Source organism: Gossypium arboreum, chromosome 1, assembly GCF_025698485.1.
Source record: "Gossypium arboreum isolate Shixiya-1 chromosome 1, ASM2569848v2, whole genome shotgun sequence".
Lineage (NCBI taxonomy): Eukaryota > Viridiplantae > Streptophyta > Magnoliopsida > Malvales > Malvaceae > Gossypium > Gossypium arboreum.
In genome coordinates, this window is record NC_069070.1 from 75,598,267 (window position 1) to 75,615,789 (window position 17,523).

Genomic DNA, 17,523 nt, shown 5'->3' on the forward strand with positions numbered 1-17,523 from the left:
TTCAATTGAGTTTAATTTCGATTAAAAATTCAATTGATTTTTTAAATTATTTTATGAGAGCATTTTTACTACTTGGTATTTGTCAATGGCAACAAAGCTGACTGTATTTGATTCCTGACGGGAAGCTTCACTGATATATCATAACTCTAACAAAGGGTCAATGATTTTGGGTATCATTTAAGCAATTTCCTCGTGTTTTCCTATACTTCGGTTGGTTTTGGGGGATTGAAGAAAATGCCCCTCCACCAAAAACAATGAAGCACAAAGATACAAGATAGAAGCCTACGTACACTCGTGTTTATCAAAATTTAGATAACATGAATTATTATCGTATCAAATTTTGTATAAATATATTACATCTTCAACGTGACTATAACATGATAAGATAATGTGAACATAATATAAACACAAACTTATCGGGTTGCAATATATAACTGTATCCCACAACCTACACAAGCTAATCAGTTGTTCGGATTGAAATCAACAAAGTTTAGGAAATAATCCGGGTTCTAATAGGTGGCAAAATAGAGTTAAAAAGTTTCTTAATGTAGAACCTGCAGTGATAAAAGGACAATGTTACTCGAACTCAGAATAAATATCGGATAAGGGGAACGTGTCCAACACCGGTATATTTAATATTAAGCTTTTTCATGCATTTGGAGGATACTTGGATGATCATGTCCCTATACTCATGTCTAAATATGCGGAGGATAAGGATGTCAAACACGTTTATTTCAAGAAAAATTAAGGGTCGGAACAATATGGGCTTATGAGAATTAACTTGTCCAAGTTCCTGAATCTAGAGGTTCTTTGAGATATTTCTTCTATAATCCATTTTTCTTCCTTCAAAAAGAAAAAAGCATATGAAGGATAAAACCTTGGAAAAACCAAAAGAAAAGCAAGCGAACTAAAACATGAATCTCAATGAGACTAGCAGCAATTACTCTTGCAAACTAACAATTGCTCGGATTATAAAAGAATAAACACGGCATACTAGAAACAAAAATCATACAAGAATCTAAACATGTAGGAGATCGGCAATAGACACATACCTTAAAACTGAAATCTGACAAACCATATGAGCGAGTATGCTCACCACATCTGTGTTTTTGCTGATCAAGCAGCAACATGTATTCAATCGTAAAAAAATAAAGTAAAATAAAAGAACACTGAAAAATATACCAAAAGCTGCTCCAAGGAATCCATAAGAAAGGATGCACAGTCTATACATGATAGTTTATTCAAACCCATTACGATTAGAGGCTTCATGTGGAGAAGTAACTGAATCAGTTTCAGACTTGAGTACTTGAAAGACATCTCCACTGTCTCAGTCGTGGACCCTTGTCGAGAAGCAGTAGCAAGCCGACATTGTTTGGTGACAATCCATATAGATGCCTATACGATTAAAGAAAATATATGAAAGTAAATGAACCAAACTCCAGCATTTAACATTTCTCTAGATTATTATATGCTAATAAACTTCAAAGTCGGTTTCTAATATAGAATATAATAAAACAAATTATACAAGAATATACAAAATTATGAATCTAAATGCATGTCCCTCCTTAGACCTGCATCTCTACAGTTTAATGGCCAACTATAAAAATGCTTTAAAATGCAAATAAAATTTGGTTAGTTTAAACCTAATAATGCTCGTCATTAGATACATTATACAGAGAAACCAAATTTGTCACTTTTAAAACATAAACAGGTCCAACAGTAACCATGTATATAACACATATACTACTTACTTGCTTCGACAAGCTTTCCGCTTCCAGAAAACAAAGGACACAATCCACTGAAAAAAATAAAATCAAAAGACAAGAAGTTTTTAAGTGGAAATGTTGAAAAAACCGAAGATGCTCAGAGTAGCTACATTACAACCACAATTTGAACCTTCAATAGATGACTGCTATACAGGAACTAAATTAACATCAGAGTTAAAGGAATGAAAATAAAAAATGGTCTAAAAAATAGCCCACAAGTAAAAATAGAGATACGAGTAGTAAACAGAAGGGGGAGGCTTTTGATGAAACGAAAGAATAAAGATGAGGGGCGAGAAATGTCCTATAGACAATATTCAACCAGACAGTGACCTTCATTACTTCCATTCTTCATGTAAGCAAAGTAATTAAACATGTAACTCATTTCTGCATAGCTTTAAGAAATTGTCACTTAGTGACGGAAACATAAAACTCATCTTGAAAAACATCTTAGAGATAGCATATTTCATCTATTTCAACCGTCATATAGAACACTACCAATAAATGAACAGTTACTACAGAGTGCACTAAGTAAAAAAAGCCAAACTATATTGTAAAAATTCAAGAATTAATGAACATGAGATTGTAGAACGCAAAATAAACAGACATGAGAATGTCAATAACAGCACTAGATGGTTTAAAATATGCATAAAACAGAACACTTCATCCTCATGTAAACAAATATTACCTTGAAGAATGACATGAAGGGAAGGCTTCCAAGAATAGATGGCTTCCTCACGGTCAATTGTCTTTCAGGGGGCATTTCCTTGCACAACTGTTGAGCTATTTCTTTCAATAATACCAACTGTGCATTGTCAGTTCGCATTGATATTATTGCTTGTCTCATTGATTCCCTATCAGCCTCAAGGGCCTGAAGCCTTGTATAGAGTTTCTTGATATTGGGATCACATCCATCAGGCGGATTAAGTGCATCCCTTGGAGTGTCTGCATAATCAACACAATCTCCAACTCCAGGTTTGGGCTCAGGGGTTCCCTTATATGGAACCCCAGTATGGATAGAATCAATAGTATAAACTCTGTCACTCATATCATCTCCAACTTCAGAAGCATTATCCATTCTTCCTGAGCTGGAAATCTTGTCCATTTCTGAAATGAACCTGGGAGAATTACCTGTAAACTCTGAAGTGATCTCTTTAGCGAGGAACGTGGTTGAACTATCACTTGAAAGCCTCCTTGAATGTCTTGATTGCCTAGGAGAGTGACCAACTATTACCTTCTCTGGAACATTCTTTGTTCCAGGGAAATATCCATCCAGTTCACTCAGCTGACTGCTGCTTGGATTCCTCTCAATTTGGCAGATCCTTTGCTCCAGATTCCTCAAGTGTTTTCGGGCACAAGGGGTTTCACCAAATGCATATTTCTCAATATCTTCAACATCATCACCAGGATTCTCATTCAAATTGCACTTTGGAGGTTGATAATCATATTGAAGAAGATTGACAGAGTCACCAAAGTTCTTAGCCACATTTCGAATCAGCCCATCCGGCTCACCTTCAACCTCTGCCTCCGTAAACCCATAACTCATCATCCTATGCTTGTAAGCCTGTGCTTCACAAGTAAGGGCTTGAATAGCCTGCTCTCTCTTATACAACAAATCCTCCAAATCCATTATCTCCTGTTGGTCATGTGCCATTTTCTCCTCAGCAAAACACTTGAATTGCCGTGCCTCCATTTGGATCTCTGCCTTCTCTCTCTGCAACTTCAATATCATCGACATGGCCTCAGTAGCTGCCGATGATGAAGCATTTCTCTCTTCCTCCAATTCTCTATACAAATCTTGTATTGTGGCCTGTTGGCTGCTAACCGTCTCCCGCAAAGCAGCACATTCATTCTCAATTTGGACTTTGGGGTTAGAGTATAGATCAAACCCCGGAACATAAAACTTGTTGAAGTTCTCAAACTCATCGAATTTGCGTTTCACAGTGCGAAACCAAGTGCTCGGAGGATCACTAATCAAAGAACAGGTAGTACAATTGCAATCACAACATTTCACCAAATCTCTTGGAATCGGAGGTGAAAATACTTCTGACTCCATATACCAATATATGCATTCAAACTCAAGCAATCGAATTATTTACTGACAATTAAATTCAAAAAAAAAATCTAAAGAATATTAAAGTTCTCTCTATCTTGAATCTTAGATCCTCCAATGAATATTTTCCCTCCCTTTTTTTACTCCACCCACCAGCTACGTAAATTCCTCCCCCGATAAATCAAGCACAAAGCAAACTTCCTGAAAAAAAAATAACGGAAAATAATGAAAGGTGAGCAACTAAAAGATCCCTTTTGGATATAAAATTTACAGGAATAAAAACAAATAAATAATGTGCAAGTTTTATCAAGAAGAAGAGAGAAGGAAAAGTATGAATCTAACCTTGGAAGCTAAGACAGGTAGAGCTGGGAAATAGAGGAAGCCAATTTTCCCGGGAAAATAAACCTCTAGAGAAGAAAATTCAAGGCCTTTTTTGTTTCTAATTTTATCAATCTTCTTCTTCGAAAGAAAACGAATCGTCTGATAGCGAGAACAATCGACAAAAAAATATCTTCGGATAGAAAAACCGTATCCGTCGAATAGTAGTGTTTGGGGGAAAAGAAAATCAGGAGGGAAAATAATGAAAAAGAAGAAGGGCAGTGGAAACCCTAACTTTCACTTTTTGGGTATTTGTTTGTTGGAAGGTGGTGTAGTTTGTTTTTTTATTCACCTTCCTTTGTGATCTGATTTTCGTATCCATCATCTCATTTTTTTTTCTCCTTTATTTAATGAGTTTAATTTCTATGAGGAAATTGCTTTAGAAAATACAGGCAAAAAAAATCGTTATGAAATATATCCAACCAACTAATGATGTATCAGATTTTTTTAAAATAAAAAAAAATAGAATTACTGAAGTTTTATCTCAAATAATAGTCAACAAAAAATCTAGTAAAATAATGATGGCGCTAAAGATTAGCTCTTCTGAATTTTTCTTGAAGTCTAATTAAAAATAAATACAAATTGATTTTATTTTATATATATATTTGCTATCGTCGAACTCGCTTTTGGTTCGTTCTAATCAGGCGGCCTTTAAATTATGTTGTCTTAGAAAATTGTAAAAGTTTATGTTATTAAAATTGCATATATTAAAATTACATTCTAAAACACTTAATTGATATCAGCGTAATTGTTAATCCAGAAATACTTGAGTTTAAACACATTTATTTTTTTATTTAAAGATTGATAGGAGTTATAGATAATTTTAAGTTTTATATTAAACTTTAGTCTCGATAGTTAATAAGGCATTGGCTTAGATTGTTAAGATGAAGATTTTAAGTTTTGAGTGTCTAAATTCAAAATTTATTATACTGAACTATATGCGTGGATCTCCAAATTTCATCATGCGCAATTGTTATTTAGATTCTACTCATTATTTAAAATATGATATAATTATAATTTGATATATATTCTTTATGTTTAATATAATTATATATCGGTTGAAATATATCTCAAATACTCTTTGTAAATTTAAATTTTTATTTATGTTTTAGGAATTTAATCACTTATTTTTAGATTTAAAATTTGCAACTACAATTGCCAACACCATTAAAAATTTTTTCATAAAGTCGTATCGTGTACATTTCAAATGACATTTTTGATTAAATAGCTATCAAATGAATTTTTTTAAACGTCACACTAATTAATTTAACAAAAAATTAATGATATATTTTAAAATTCAAAAATAAATGAAATAATTATTAAAAATAAAAATATAAAAATTTTAAATTAATGAAAAATTCAAAGTTTAAAGTATATTCTAATCTCATATGGATTTTTTTATAAAATTTAATGAAATCATAACATAAACATGTGGGAAGGGTTTCACGTCACTTTGCCATCACTAGTAGGTATATTTGTTTCCGCTTCATTATAGGATAATTATTTTACTGAAATTCAAGGAAATTCCAACAGTAAAAGATAATCAAGGAAATGCAACGTAAAATATTTTGTGTAAAATTAAAATTATATTTTACTCTTTCAATTTTAGAACTAACATAAAAGTTATTAATGTTATTGAGATGTCATATTTTAATTATTAATTCATTAATTTTATTATTCCTTCAATAAAATGATGATATGGTTCATTAATTCAAGAGGTTGGTATTTAATTTAACCTTAAATCATAGTCAAAATATTATTTTAATACTTTTAAATTTTTTAAAAATAATTCTAAAGAAATTTAAAAGAATCTAAAAATATTTAAAATTCATAATTTATTTTCTAAAATTATAAAAAATTGAAATTATAATTATATGAAATATTTTTAAAATTATAACATTCTAAAGAGAGGATTCCTATTAAAGAAAATTTCAAACTTTTTTATAGAATTAAAATATATATTAGTTCCTAAATTTGACAATTTATATTATTTTATATTTTTTTATTTAATTGGTATCACAACTTAAAATCATTAACTAAGTTTGACATATTTCTAAATACTTGGTTGATGGAGTTAAATTTTGTACTTACAATCAATAAAATAGCAGCACATGTATTTAAATTTTAAATTTGTTAAAAATAATGATATAAAAGTCTTTAACTCATAAAGAATCAAAAAGCAGGTGATTAAGTTTTGTACTTGTAGCCAAAAATAGCCAAAAAAAAACACACTCATAAAAAGATAGAAATTAAGTTACGAGAATTAACGCGCCAGATAGGGGTCGAACCTATGACTTTCTGCTTAGGAAACAGACGCTCTATCCACTGAGCTACAGACGCCTCTTGATATCTTTGAGCCACAAATATATATTTCTTGATTTTCTTTGTTGAATTGAAACGGTTCAGTTTAGAGGTTAAACCTACCGAGAGAAAGCAGATAGATGGAAGATGCGTTTAAAAAAGATGCAATCAATGAAAGCACTGACGACAAGTGCAAGCAACAAACTTCCCTTCCATTCCCATGCAATCAAATCCAATCCAGCCCTCTATACTTTACTTACCAACCAAACCATATCACATTATCTATATCTAAAAGATTAATTAGATTGTTGTTATCCATTAATCAAGTCCTGATTTAATTTGATAATTATGATTTTTTTATGAAATAAAACCATTATTTCAAGAGTGTTTTGCCATTTTAATTTATGAATAATCTAAAAAGTATATAGATTCAAACCCTAAATACCATAAATTGAAGTCATGTTGTACTATCAAAATTCAATACCAAATTTTCCAACAAAAACGTTAGAAATTTTAGTATTAATATATTTATTATCTCTTAGGAAAAGAATAAAATTAGTGACCCTAATAATATTTACTGGTTTCTAAAAATATCATGTAATTGCATAATCTTATATTCTTTTTTTGCATAATCATACATAAATAAGTGTGCCAGGAACATTGGAAGAATCAACATCCAAAAAGCATTCAGATGACAGATTGCAGCAGACCAAGCCAAACATTTTCCAATAAAGACAAAGAAAAGGTACCCTTTATACCAATTAGTAACCACCAACAACAAATATCATAGGGCCCTTACACAAAAAGCCGAAGCCAAATTTTGGATAAATTATACTTGTAGGTTACTTTGAGATTTTTGTTAAAATAATTCCTTTTACTAAAATAATATAAACCTCAATGATATTAGATTGAACAATAAAAAGAATTTTTCATTCCATGCCATTATTTTAACATGATAAAATAAAAAATTTCCTTTTACTATTTAAACCATATCATTCTGATAAATAAAATTAAGTTTATATATTACTTTAGCAAAGAATTATTATTCTAATATTATTTTATTAAAAATCCTTAGTAACCTAAACTGTAATTTATCCAAATCGACACCATGCAAAACTTTTTCTTTTTTTTTTTTTTACTTTGTTCCTAAGCCCCACTATCCCAACCAACTCATCATTAAATCCCACCTTATTTGATACCCCTACTTTAAATAGTTATATAACCCCAAAAAGCGAATACAACTTGTTTTGATTAAATGAATTATTTAAAATTTTAAAAATATATAAAATTGATGAATTGATTTTGAGCTATTGATTTAACTTTTTTATATCAATCAATTTTATATATAATCAATATTCTCTATAATAAGATAACCAATCCTTGTAACAAACATTTCACTATAATAATCAAATTTTTAGTAAGATTAGTTTTTTTTATGTTTTATTTAAACCATTTATAACAACTTTTCATCTATAACAACAAGTCCATAACTATAAATTACATTCTTTGTTAAATTAGTTCTTTATGACAACTTATTATCTAAAATTTTAAGTAAAATTATAGTTATTTCTTATAAGCTATTAACTATAATTTATTAAATAAAAATAATTTCAATAAAATGTTAAATTTCACCTAAAATATATATTAAACAAATTTTATAAAATTAAAATAATATTCTATGAATAGAATTAAAGATATCAATTTAATACACTATTAAGTTATCTAATTAATATTCTACTATGAATTTAGAATGTCATAAACTTATAAATTGATTACTTGAATTTAATAACTTATATTAATTAATTGAACTTATTAAATTTATGAACTTCATAATTAATAATGTGAAAGAATGTAAAATAAAATATACATAAAAATAATGTACGCACATGTTACACGTCTTTTAATTTTGTTGATTTGATTCTCTCTTTCTTTCTTTTTTCAAACATAATTATCACTTTTTTATTTAATGAAAATTCACAATATAAATTTTATGGTAGGTTTACAACAGTTATCTCTCTATAACATCATGTTGTTATATGTGTATAACAGTCAAAATCTTGACAAACAAATATAGTTGTCATAGAGAGAATTAATTCATATTTGTTCACGTGTCTTATCGGACTGCCCCAGTTGACACAATTATCAATTATTATTCTGCTAATAACATAAAAATATATATTATTTGTTAATTTTTATAAGAACAAGCCACGTGATGCCTAAAGTACATGTCCTCAATCAAAGACAAAGGTAGAAGTATATCTTCTTAGGGTAAAATTAAATTTAAAAATGTTAAAAATATTAAAAGTAAAAATATGCTTTTTAGTTTAAAATTTTAAAGAGATTAAATTAAATTTTTTATTTTTGAACAATAAAATATAATTTTATCATTAAATTAACTTACAAATTTAAAATTTTCAAAAGACTAAATTGATAATTTGTCATTTTTTAAGGGTTAAGGCTCAACTTGCTGCCTCCATTGGTGTCCCTCAATTATGACATGACAACTGAATTTAATCTAGGCCAACATATCACTTAAAAGTGTATAAAAAGATGTACGGTAAATATGATATGTTTGCATGAAGCCTACTTGGAAATGGAAAAGTTGAGCCCTATAAATTATTGAGTATTTTTATTAAGATGTGATTATCTGAAAATTATATCAATAGTTATCACTTTTACGATCCTTTTTGATGTTGCTTTCTTGTAATTCTTTAATATTTTTATGCAATACTCATTACCGTAATCATGCATCACAAAATAATATCTAATAATTTTCTTATAATTAATATTAAACTATAAAAGATCTAGAAAAAGAAGCCCTTTGAAATTAATAGTTTTTTTTTTGTTAAAAAAGAAAAGAAAAGCAAGCTTTTTTACACACTAGTTTTTTATAATAAGTATTTTTTACATACTTGAATGACATTATTAAATAGTATTTCTTTAATAGTTAAAAAACTATTAATTTTATTCAATAGATTTAATTAAATGATAGGATGTTAAACATAGGTTGAATTTAACCCAGCTCTATCTCATTCTCTATTCATGAGTTAGATGCTAAAATACAATAAATTATATGAATATGCCACATCACTTAAAAATTGTACTTCATATTTTAAAGTAAATGTACATCATTTTAATTAAGGATAACAAATCTTTTTCAATTATTATAAAATTTATTAACATAAACCTGTGTGTTGATTTCAAAAGTATATACATCAAAGCACTTATTTTTAGTTAAATTATGTATTTTCAGTTAAATTCTAATATAAAAATAATTATATTTTACCAAATCCATGACTTGGGAGAAGTACTTATTTTTATACTTTTAAGTTAAATTATGTATTTTCAATTTTTCACTATCACAATTACAAGAAATAAAAATCATAAATCTTATTTCTACAGTGCAATATTTGGATTTCCTTTTAATGGTATTCTCCATGAAAAATGAATTTAAATCCATGATTTAAGTACTTTCATAAAGATTGTATCAACATTTGAAATGACATGAAACATGTCACCACCAACATGGCAGAGTCAAGACAACATGCGGCAAATCGAAGTTAACACCTTTGATGTATGGTTAGGCTTTGACAATATTTGATATTAAGCTTCCAGTCCTACCTCCGACGTCAACTAATGATCTAATGGAGTTAAACACTTCCTTGTACCCCCAACAAGATTGCTCTACTGGCAACCTTGGTTATACACGCCATGCCATCATTAAAAATTCTATTGAATTTAGGATTCTCTAATGCAAAGTTTTATATCTCATACACATAAGCTTTTCTAAAAGGCCATGCCACCTTTTTTAACACATAGTTTGAAGTAGTGCCAAGGAGCTATTGCCCCTGGATGGTTCTCCATTAATACCATATGTGCCAAGGCTTGCTCCGAGTCATGTAAAAGCCTTCTCGATAAGTGAGTCAGGTCGTACAAGGGATCTCCACTGTCTAAAGAATGGTGGATGGTGAAAATCTTTCTGCAGACGAACAATCTCATTATGCAAAAAAGGGTGATAGTGTCTGGCGATGTAAGTTGCCATTAATACATGAAGCTATTTGTGACAAAGTGATGGCGACACTGTGAGAGCATATTATGTCAACTATGTGAAGTTTTACAAAAGACTTAAACGTTATAGAATGGGCTCAATTTTATGTGCCCTGCCCAAATCTCCACCAGTTGTGCCGATTTGGGGCATAGAGAAATAAAAAAAGGTTTACTATTTAATCTATATCATTTTGGTAATAAAAATGAATTTATATTATTTTCGTAAAGAATTATTATTTTAATATTATTTTAATAAAAACCTGAAGTTACTTAACTATATTTAAGTAATTTTTTGTCCATTTCTATTAAATTTTAGTAAGGTTTTCATGGAATGGCCAAGTGACAGTTCAAAAATTAGTATAGCAAAAAATTTAACTGTAACCCCCCTCATATGTCCAGTTGATTGGTGCCATCGGAGCATGTACGAGTAAGAAAACTTGAAATTATTAAAGAGATTAAGCTTAAAACATTTCTTTATAAAATCGTAAAAACAAGTTTTAGACTAATTGAAGGCTTTAAAAACATTTTTATGGTATGTCATGGCTCAAGACCTGCCCACAGAAGTGGTCATGAACCTTTGGATCAGTTTCAAAGCTTTAAACACACACCTTCTTAGGGCAAGGCACTGTAGTATCAGTACAAGTGGGGAGAAGTACCTATACTTCTCCCTGGTATTGTAGATTTTTGCATTTTGTTTTACTTATTGTGATACCACAAGGTCCGATATTGATACCTCTATGCTTGAAGCCAAAAATTGCAATGAAATTCCTTTATTTTGATACCTAAGAGCTCAATATCCAATATTAAACCTACAAGACTCATAAACCAAGTTTTAAACACTAAAAACAACTACCAGAACACCTTTAGACAAAGTAAACATAAAACATTCTTCAAGTGTACTTCAAATTCATCATAAAAATTAGATAATTCTCATTCAAACATGGCTTATTTGAAGAAGTGGTATCATGAATGGCCACTTAGCTAGTTCTCTAAACATAATAAGCTCAAAATTAGCCACTATGGCCTTCAACATATCAACTCAACATTAAACTATCTTAAATAGGAAGTTGCAAATGAACTTAACATGATCACACACAATGACATCCTATATACATGCCACAAGTTATAAGTACATTAAGTTTATGTCACATTTCGAAATTGGGTCTAGAAGTTTCGAGGGTAATTTTAGAATTTTGGCTCGAGATGAATTCAGAAAGGTGGTAACCCGAAAATGTCTTCGTCTATGGCTTGTTGAAAACTAAATCAATTTGTGAAAATAATGTGAAAAGGACCTCTAATTTTAAAAAGATGGTTATTTTGTAAAAGGGTTTAATTTAAGAGTAGCTTTAAAATAATTTCACCCTATTTTTGACGTGAAAGAAAAAGAAAGAAAGAAAAAACACCTCTTTTTTTTGTCGTCAATTAGAGAGAAAACCCCTAAAACTTCATTGTAACACCCCTAACCTGAAACAGGGTTACAGAGTATTACCGTACAATTTAAACGGATAGAAAAATTCAAACATTTCATAACATATAACTTTCATGTCAGAAACCAATCATAATTATGCATGTTGTCCTTAAAACGAGCCTTCAAGGCCCAAAATACACCTTAGAAACAAATCGAGACTAAATTGAAAACTCAAAAACTATTTCGGAAACATTTAAAATCTTCAAAGCTGCAAGGGCCACACGGCTAAGAGACAAGCTCGTGTCTTAGGCAGTCTGGGCATTCGAAAAAAGGACATACGGAGCTTGTGCCTATGCTTGTGCCCATGTAACTTACTGACTTGTACCACACGACCAAGCCACACGCCCGTATGCTAGGCCTTATAAGCATACTAACTTGCACTCTTTAAAATATACAGGGGACACATGACCGTTTCTCAACCGCGTGTGATATCACACACGGCTAAGACACGCGCCCTTGTCTCTACCCGTGTGAACGAAAATAGACCATTTTTCAAGCCGCATTTCTCACCCAAATTGGTACCAACCTAAACACAACAATTTGCATATAATCAAGTCATAAATAGGCATCCAAAACTAGCCAAAATCAAGTTTATAACATGTAATATCACCACATACAACCAATATGCCCTTAGGCACCTTAAATGACAACTTAAAAACATGTCAACCAAGTATCCAAACTTACTTAAATGACCAAATACATATATGCATAATTATACCAAAACCTATCATGTAGGTCACTTATCAAACTCACCCATTTGGTACCCAAAATCACCAATTCTCAAGGTAAATCATTTTGCATCATTTCATGTCACTTAACTTACTTACCAAAACATATCAATATTTCCAAATGGTACCAAATATACCATTTTAACCAACATCAATATACCTATAAGTTTTCCATAACAAAACACTAAATCACACCAAGGTATATAACATATCTTATATGTATATTCAAACCACATTTTACTTTCTATCATTCTACCATATTAAACACGCATCAAATATGATAAGGCCACATATATATACACATCAAAATATACCAAACATAAGCTATATAAGTGGCTAATCTCAACAAAACGCTCATATGCCAACATTGACCAAATTAACCTATACATGTCATTAGAACCGAAAGTACCAAAAGAGCCGATGGATAGTGTGATATAGCTCCGACAAGCTTCTAACCCAAACGAGCTTCCAAATCACTATAAAACACGGAAAATAACACAGAGTAAGCATTTAAGCTAAGTTCATATAACATAGAATTTAACTTACCATTAATCACATTTAAGGTAAGCATACAAAGCATATCCAAACTCAATTTGGCCAAAAGCCTAAACACATATCCTCATCAACCATGTTAGTCATGTAATTCATATAAATATCAAGAAACATGTATGAGCTCAACAATAATCAAACTTCCATGTACATATAATTTCCACATCATGTATCTAAATATCATAAACAAATCATTTTCATATATCTCATCTAAATACTTGTAGTAGTTCGTATTTAACTCATGTAATCTCGTAAAAGAACAGTGCCCGTTGAACTATTTAGAATATCGTTGGATAAGCAGGTAGTACACACGAGGTGTACTAAACTGTAATCTGTCAATTCATGTACATGTATGCTCATACGAGCGGTAAACGGTAAGCTCTTCCGAGCTGAATAACGGTAAGCTATTCCGAGCTGAGTATCCATAAGCTCATAAGATCTAAAATCAGTAACCCTACTGATATGTCATTTACATCCTACAAATTCCTAAGGTTCAGACGGGACTAGATAGTCGTCGTACGTCATCAAATATGTGATCGATATTCATATATGATCATAATGCAAATAACATACATCTAATTCAATCAAAGCATATAATTACACAATTTAATTACACGAACTTACCTATATGAGTGTTTGTAGATACAGAGGCGACTAATCCGAGATTTTTTATTTACCTGATCTAACTCCGTACGAGGCTTAACTGGATCTATACGAATGAATTTAACTCAATTCAATATAATTCATTTTCAATTTAATCTAACACACATTCTTGGCAAAATTACCATTTTGTCCTTATACTTTTAATTCTTTGCAATTTAGTCCTTAGGCTCGAAAAATGAAATTCATTCAATTTTATCCCTACCCAAGCCTAACAGAATTATAAACATATTTATAGCATCTCATATATTCCAAAAATTCACAAATTTACTACACAGTTTATCACAATTTTCAATTTAACTCCTAATTGATAATTCCAACAAAAATTTCTTTACAAAAGTTGTTTATCTAACAACAACCATTCATTTTCTACCATTAAACTTCAAAAATGTAACATGTTCATCAATGGAGAAGCTCAAATACTTTTAACAGTTTCACAAATTAGTCCCCAGTCTAGCTAGATTAAACTATGACGATCTCGGAAATATAGAAATCACTAAAAACGGGACAAAAATCACTTACCAATACCTTAGCTCTATTTTCTTCAAGTTAAAATAGGTTATAGTGTTTTGGAGAAGATGAACATAACAAAAATGTGTTTTGTTTTATTAATATATCATTTAATTATCTAATTTACTTAATTAACCTTTATAATATTTTAAAATTACAAAATTGTCAAGCCACTATCATCCACTAACATATTAATGGTCTAATTACCATATAAGGAACTCCACTTTAAATTTATATAGCTACTTAATACATTTAGCTATTAGAACCTAACTTTTGTACTTTACGCTATTTAGTCCTCTTTATCAAATTGAGCATGTAAACAGTAAAATTTCTTAACGAAATTTTTATACGGTATTTTTACCATACTATAAACCATAAAATAATAGTAAAATAAATTTTTGACTTCGGATTTGTGGTCCCAAAACCACTGTTCTGATTTCACTAAAAACAGGCTGTTTCAAGTTTGGCCAAAGCAAGAGTCTTCTCCAAGTTTGATCTCAAAGCGGGATTTACTTAAACAAGCAGGAATAGCACAAATTGTTCTGTCTGATGGTTCATCTTCCGTGGAGCAGACAGATTCTATGTCATCTTTTTCTCGCAATTTGATTCCTAATTGTTTGACTATCTGTGCAATCTTCTTGGCATTCTTGTTTTTTTGGATAATTTTTTGAAAAATTGCGAGATATGGCCCCCTCCAAACATTAATGCTCATTGGGTCACATGGCCATCCTCTTCATCCTCCTCATTTCCTACCCCTTACCCCATTGCTCCAAATCTTAACCTAGAATTTCCACCAGAAGTCATGACCTTAGGAATACAAAATCCTGCTTTTGGTCTGTCGTTAGGATGTATCCTTAATTGCCTCCCTCGAAAGAGATTTTCGTTCTCGAAAATTTTACCAGAAAAGAGGTTCGGATATTACTTTCTCATAGCTTCCTCGGGTTCTTAGGCGGCTTCCTCTATTCCGTGTCTTTGGCAAAGAACTTTCACTAAAGCTATGTTTTTATTTCTCAATTCTTTCACCTCTCGTGCCAGAATTTTGATCGGTTCTTCACTGTATGTCATATTAAGCTGAATCTCGACATCCGTTAGGGAGATAACATGTGAAGGGTCAGATCAGTACCATTGTAACATAGACACATGAAAGCCATTATGAATCTTTTCAAGCTCTAACGGAAAATCTAATCAGTATGCAACAGGACTAATTTTTTCAATACTCTCATACGGTTCGATAAATAGCAGACTTAGATTTCCTTTGCGACCAAACCGAATAATTTTCTTTTAGGGCGAAACTTTCACAAATACTCTGTCGCCGACTTGGAACCCTATATCTTTACGTTTAAGATTCGTATAGGATTTCTGACGATCTGAAGCTACTTTTAAGTTATTTCAGATCACTTTCACTTTTTTCTTAGTCTCGCGAATCAAATCAACCCTGTGTATCTTTTTCTCACTGAGCTCAGTCTAGTATAATGGAGTTCGACATTTATGACCATACAGAGCCTTACACGGTGTCATTTTTATGCTCAACTAAAAACTATTATTGTAGGAACCCTAACCCATGTCCGTCGCTGGATTTGGGTTGAGAGGTATTACCGATCAAACACAACATTTAACTAACATTTCACAACTCAATAAACAATCATTATCGAAAAAACATTCATTCACATACACAATGTCCCTTAAATAGGTCTATGAGACCTTAAACATGTTTCAGAGAAGGTTCGGGACTAAACCGATCACATTTGTAAACTTTAGGAATTACTTAAAATTTTTAAGCATTCAGGGGTCACATGCCCGTGTGAATAGGCCGTGTGCCTCACACGGCCACCAGACATGCCCGTGTCACAGGCCGTGTGAAAAAAATAGCATACATACTGAGTTGCACCACACGGCTGAAGACACGCCCGTGTGCCATGACTGTAAGAAATCTGGAGGGGTTACTGACTTGGGTCACATGGCCAGCCACATGCCCATGTGCCAGCCCATGTGTCATACACGGCCAGTAGACACGCCCGTGTGTCTATGCCGTGTCAAACCTGTAGGGTATACTGACTTAATTCGAAAGGGTACCCTAGGGGACACACGACCGTGTGTCGCACACGGCTGAGACACACGCCCGTGTCTCTACCCGTGTGGACAAAAGTAAGCCATTTGCAAAGCCAATATGCCACCCTTTCTCATGTTCACTTAAACTACCAAAATGGTACCAATTCATCATACAATAGGCATCTCAAAATCATCAACCAAATACATAATTCATACCAAATCCATTTTAATCAAATTCCATAATCAGTTCAAGCCAATACCTATTCAAAAACTTATATCATCCAACATTCATTCACAAGCATATATCATCTCAATTTATCAACTTCAATCATGCCATATAAATCCTTCACTAAACTCAAAACATTACTATTTGAATAACTATAAAACCTTAGCCACTGTTATACCAAAACATACGAAATTAAGCCATCACACATGGCTATCTATACAAATCAAAACATATATATTATAAGCCAAATATCATGACTATATTCACCACCAAAGTACCATAACTAGCCTATACATGCCATATACCATATTTAAAAGATTTCAAAAATACCAACAAAGTGATCGATAGTGTGATAACGATTTTTGACAATCCCCTAGTCTAAGCTAGCTTTGATAATCTATAAAACATGGACAATTAACACACAGTAAGCTTCATAGCTTAGTAAGTTCGTAAGTGATTAACTCAATTCATCAAATAAATGTAATTTAATCATTTTCACATTAGCAATTCAAAATCACAATAACCGCAAACCTTTATCATGTCTCTAAACATGATCAAATACCATCTCAATGTACTTTCTCAATGTAATACTTGAATAGGTTCCGTACGTACCTATACCATCTCGTACTAACATCTTTCTCAAATACGTCATTCTTTACCTGTTGAACCATTCGGAATAGAAGTTGAATACTCAAGGATCTTAATCGATAAGTACCTATTCCATGGCCCGTAGCCAAATCAAGGTAACTCCTCTCTGAATACCTATACCATGGCCTGTGGCCAAATCAATG

At 31.3% G+C, this 17,523-nt stretch overlaps 1 protein-coding gene and 1 non-coding gene across 4 annotated transcripts; both read right to left on the bottom strand.

Annotated features, from left to right (window-relative positions):
* Positions 1-297: 297 nt before the first annotated feature.
* Positions 298-4,629, bottom strand: LOC108467070 (myosin-binding protein 7). 3 transcript variants are annotated; one of them, XR_008283421.1, is made up of 6 exons: positions 4,159-4,629; positions 2,452-4,017; positions 1,752-1,798; positions 1,230-1,395; positions 1,053-1,112; positions 298-554 (listed from the first exon to the last, which is right to left on the bottom strand). XR_008283421.1 is itself a non-coding variant. In XM_017767556.2 (4 exons), the coding sequence occupies exons 2-4, from the start codon at positions 3,817-3,819 to the stop codon at positions 1,293-1,295; spliced, it is 1,518 nt and encodes a 505-aa protein (XP_017623045.1). In that variant the 5' UTR covers positions 3,820-4,017; positions 4,159-4,623; the 3' UTR covers positions 298-1,292. The 3 variants fall into 3 exon arrangements, 1 of the variants encoding a protein (XP_017623045.1); XR_008283420.1 differs by having other exon boundaries at positions 1,053-1,395; positions 4,159-4,623; XM_017767556.2 differs by having other exon boundaries at positions 298-1,395; positions 4,159-4,623.
* Positions 4,630-6,461: 1,832 nt separating this feature from the next.
* Positions 6,462-6,534, bottom strand: TRNAR-CCU (transfer RNA arginine (anticodon CCU)). The gene has a single exon. It is a non-coding gene; the product is annotated as a tRNA-Arg (tRNA).
* Positions 6,535-17,523: the final 10,989 nt, after the last annotated feature.

Bases quoted from the DNA above. Each gene is read 5' to 3' on its own strand.
- LOC108467070 (XM_017767556.2), bottom strand. From the start codon at position 3,819: ATGGAGTCAGAAGTATTTTCACCTCCGATTCCAAGAGATTTGGTGAAA. The intron at 1,799-2,451 runs GTAATATTTGTT...TATTTTTTTCAG, and splicing joins CCTTCATGTCATTCTTCAAG to TGGATTGTGTCCTTTGTTTT. The intron at 1,396-1,751 runs GTAAGTAGTATA...TTAATCGTATAG, and splicing joins CGGAAAGCTTGTCGAAGCAA to GCATCTATATGGATTGTCAC.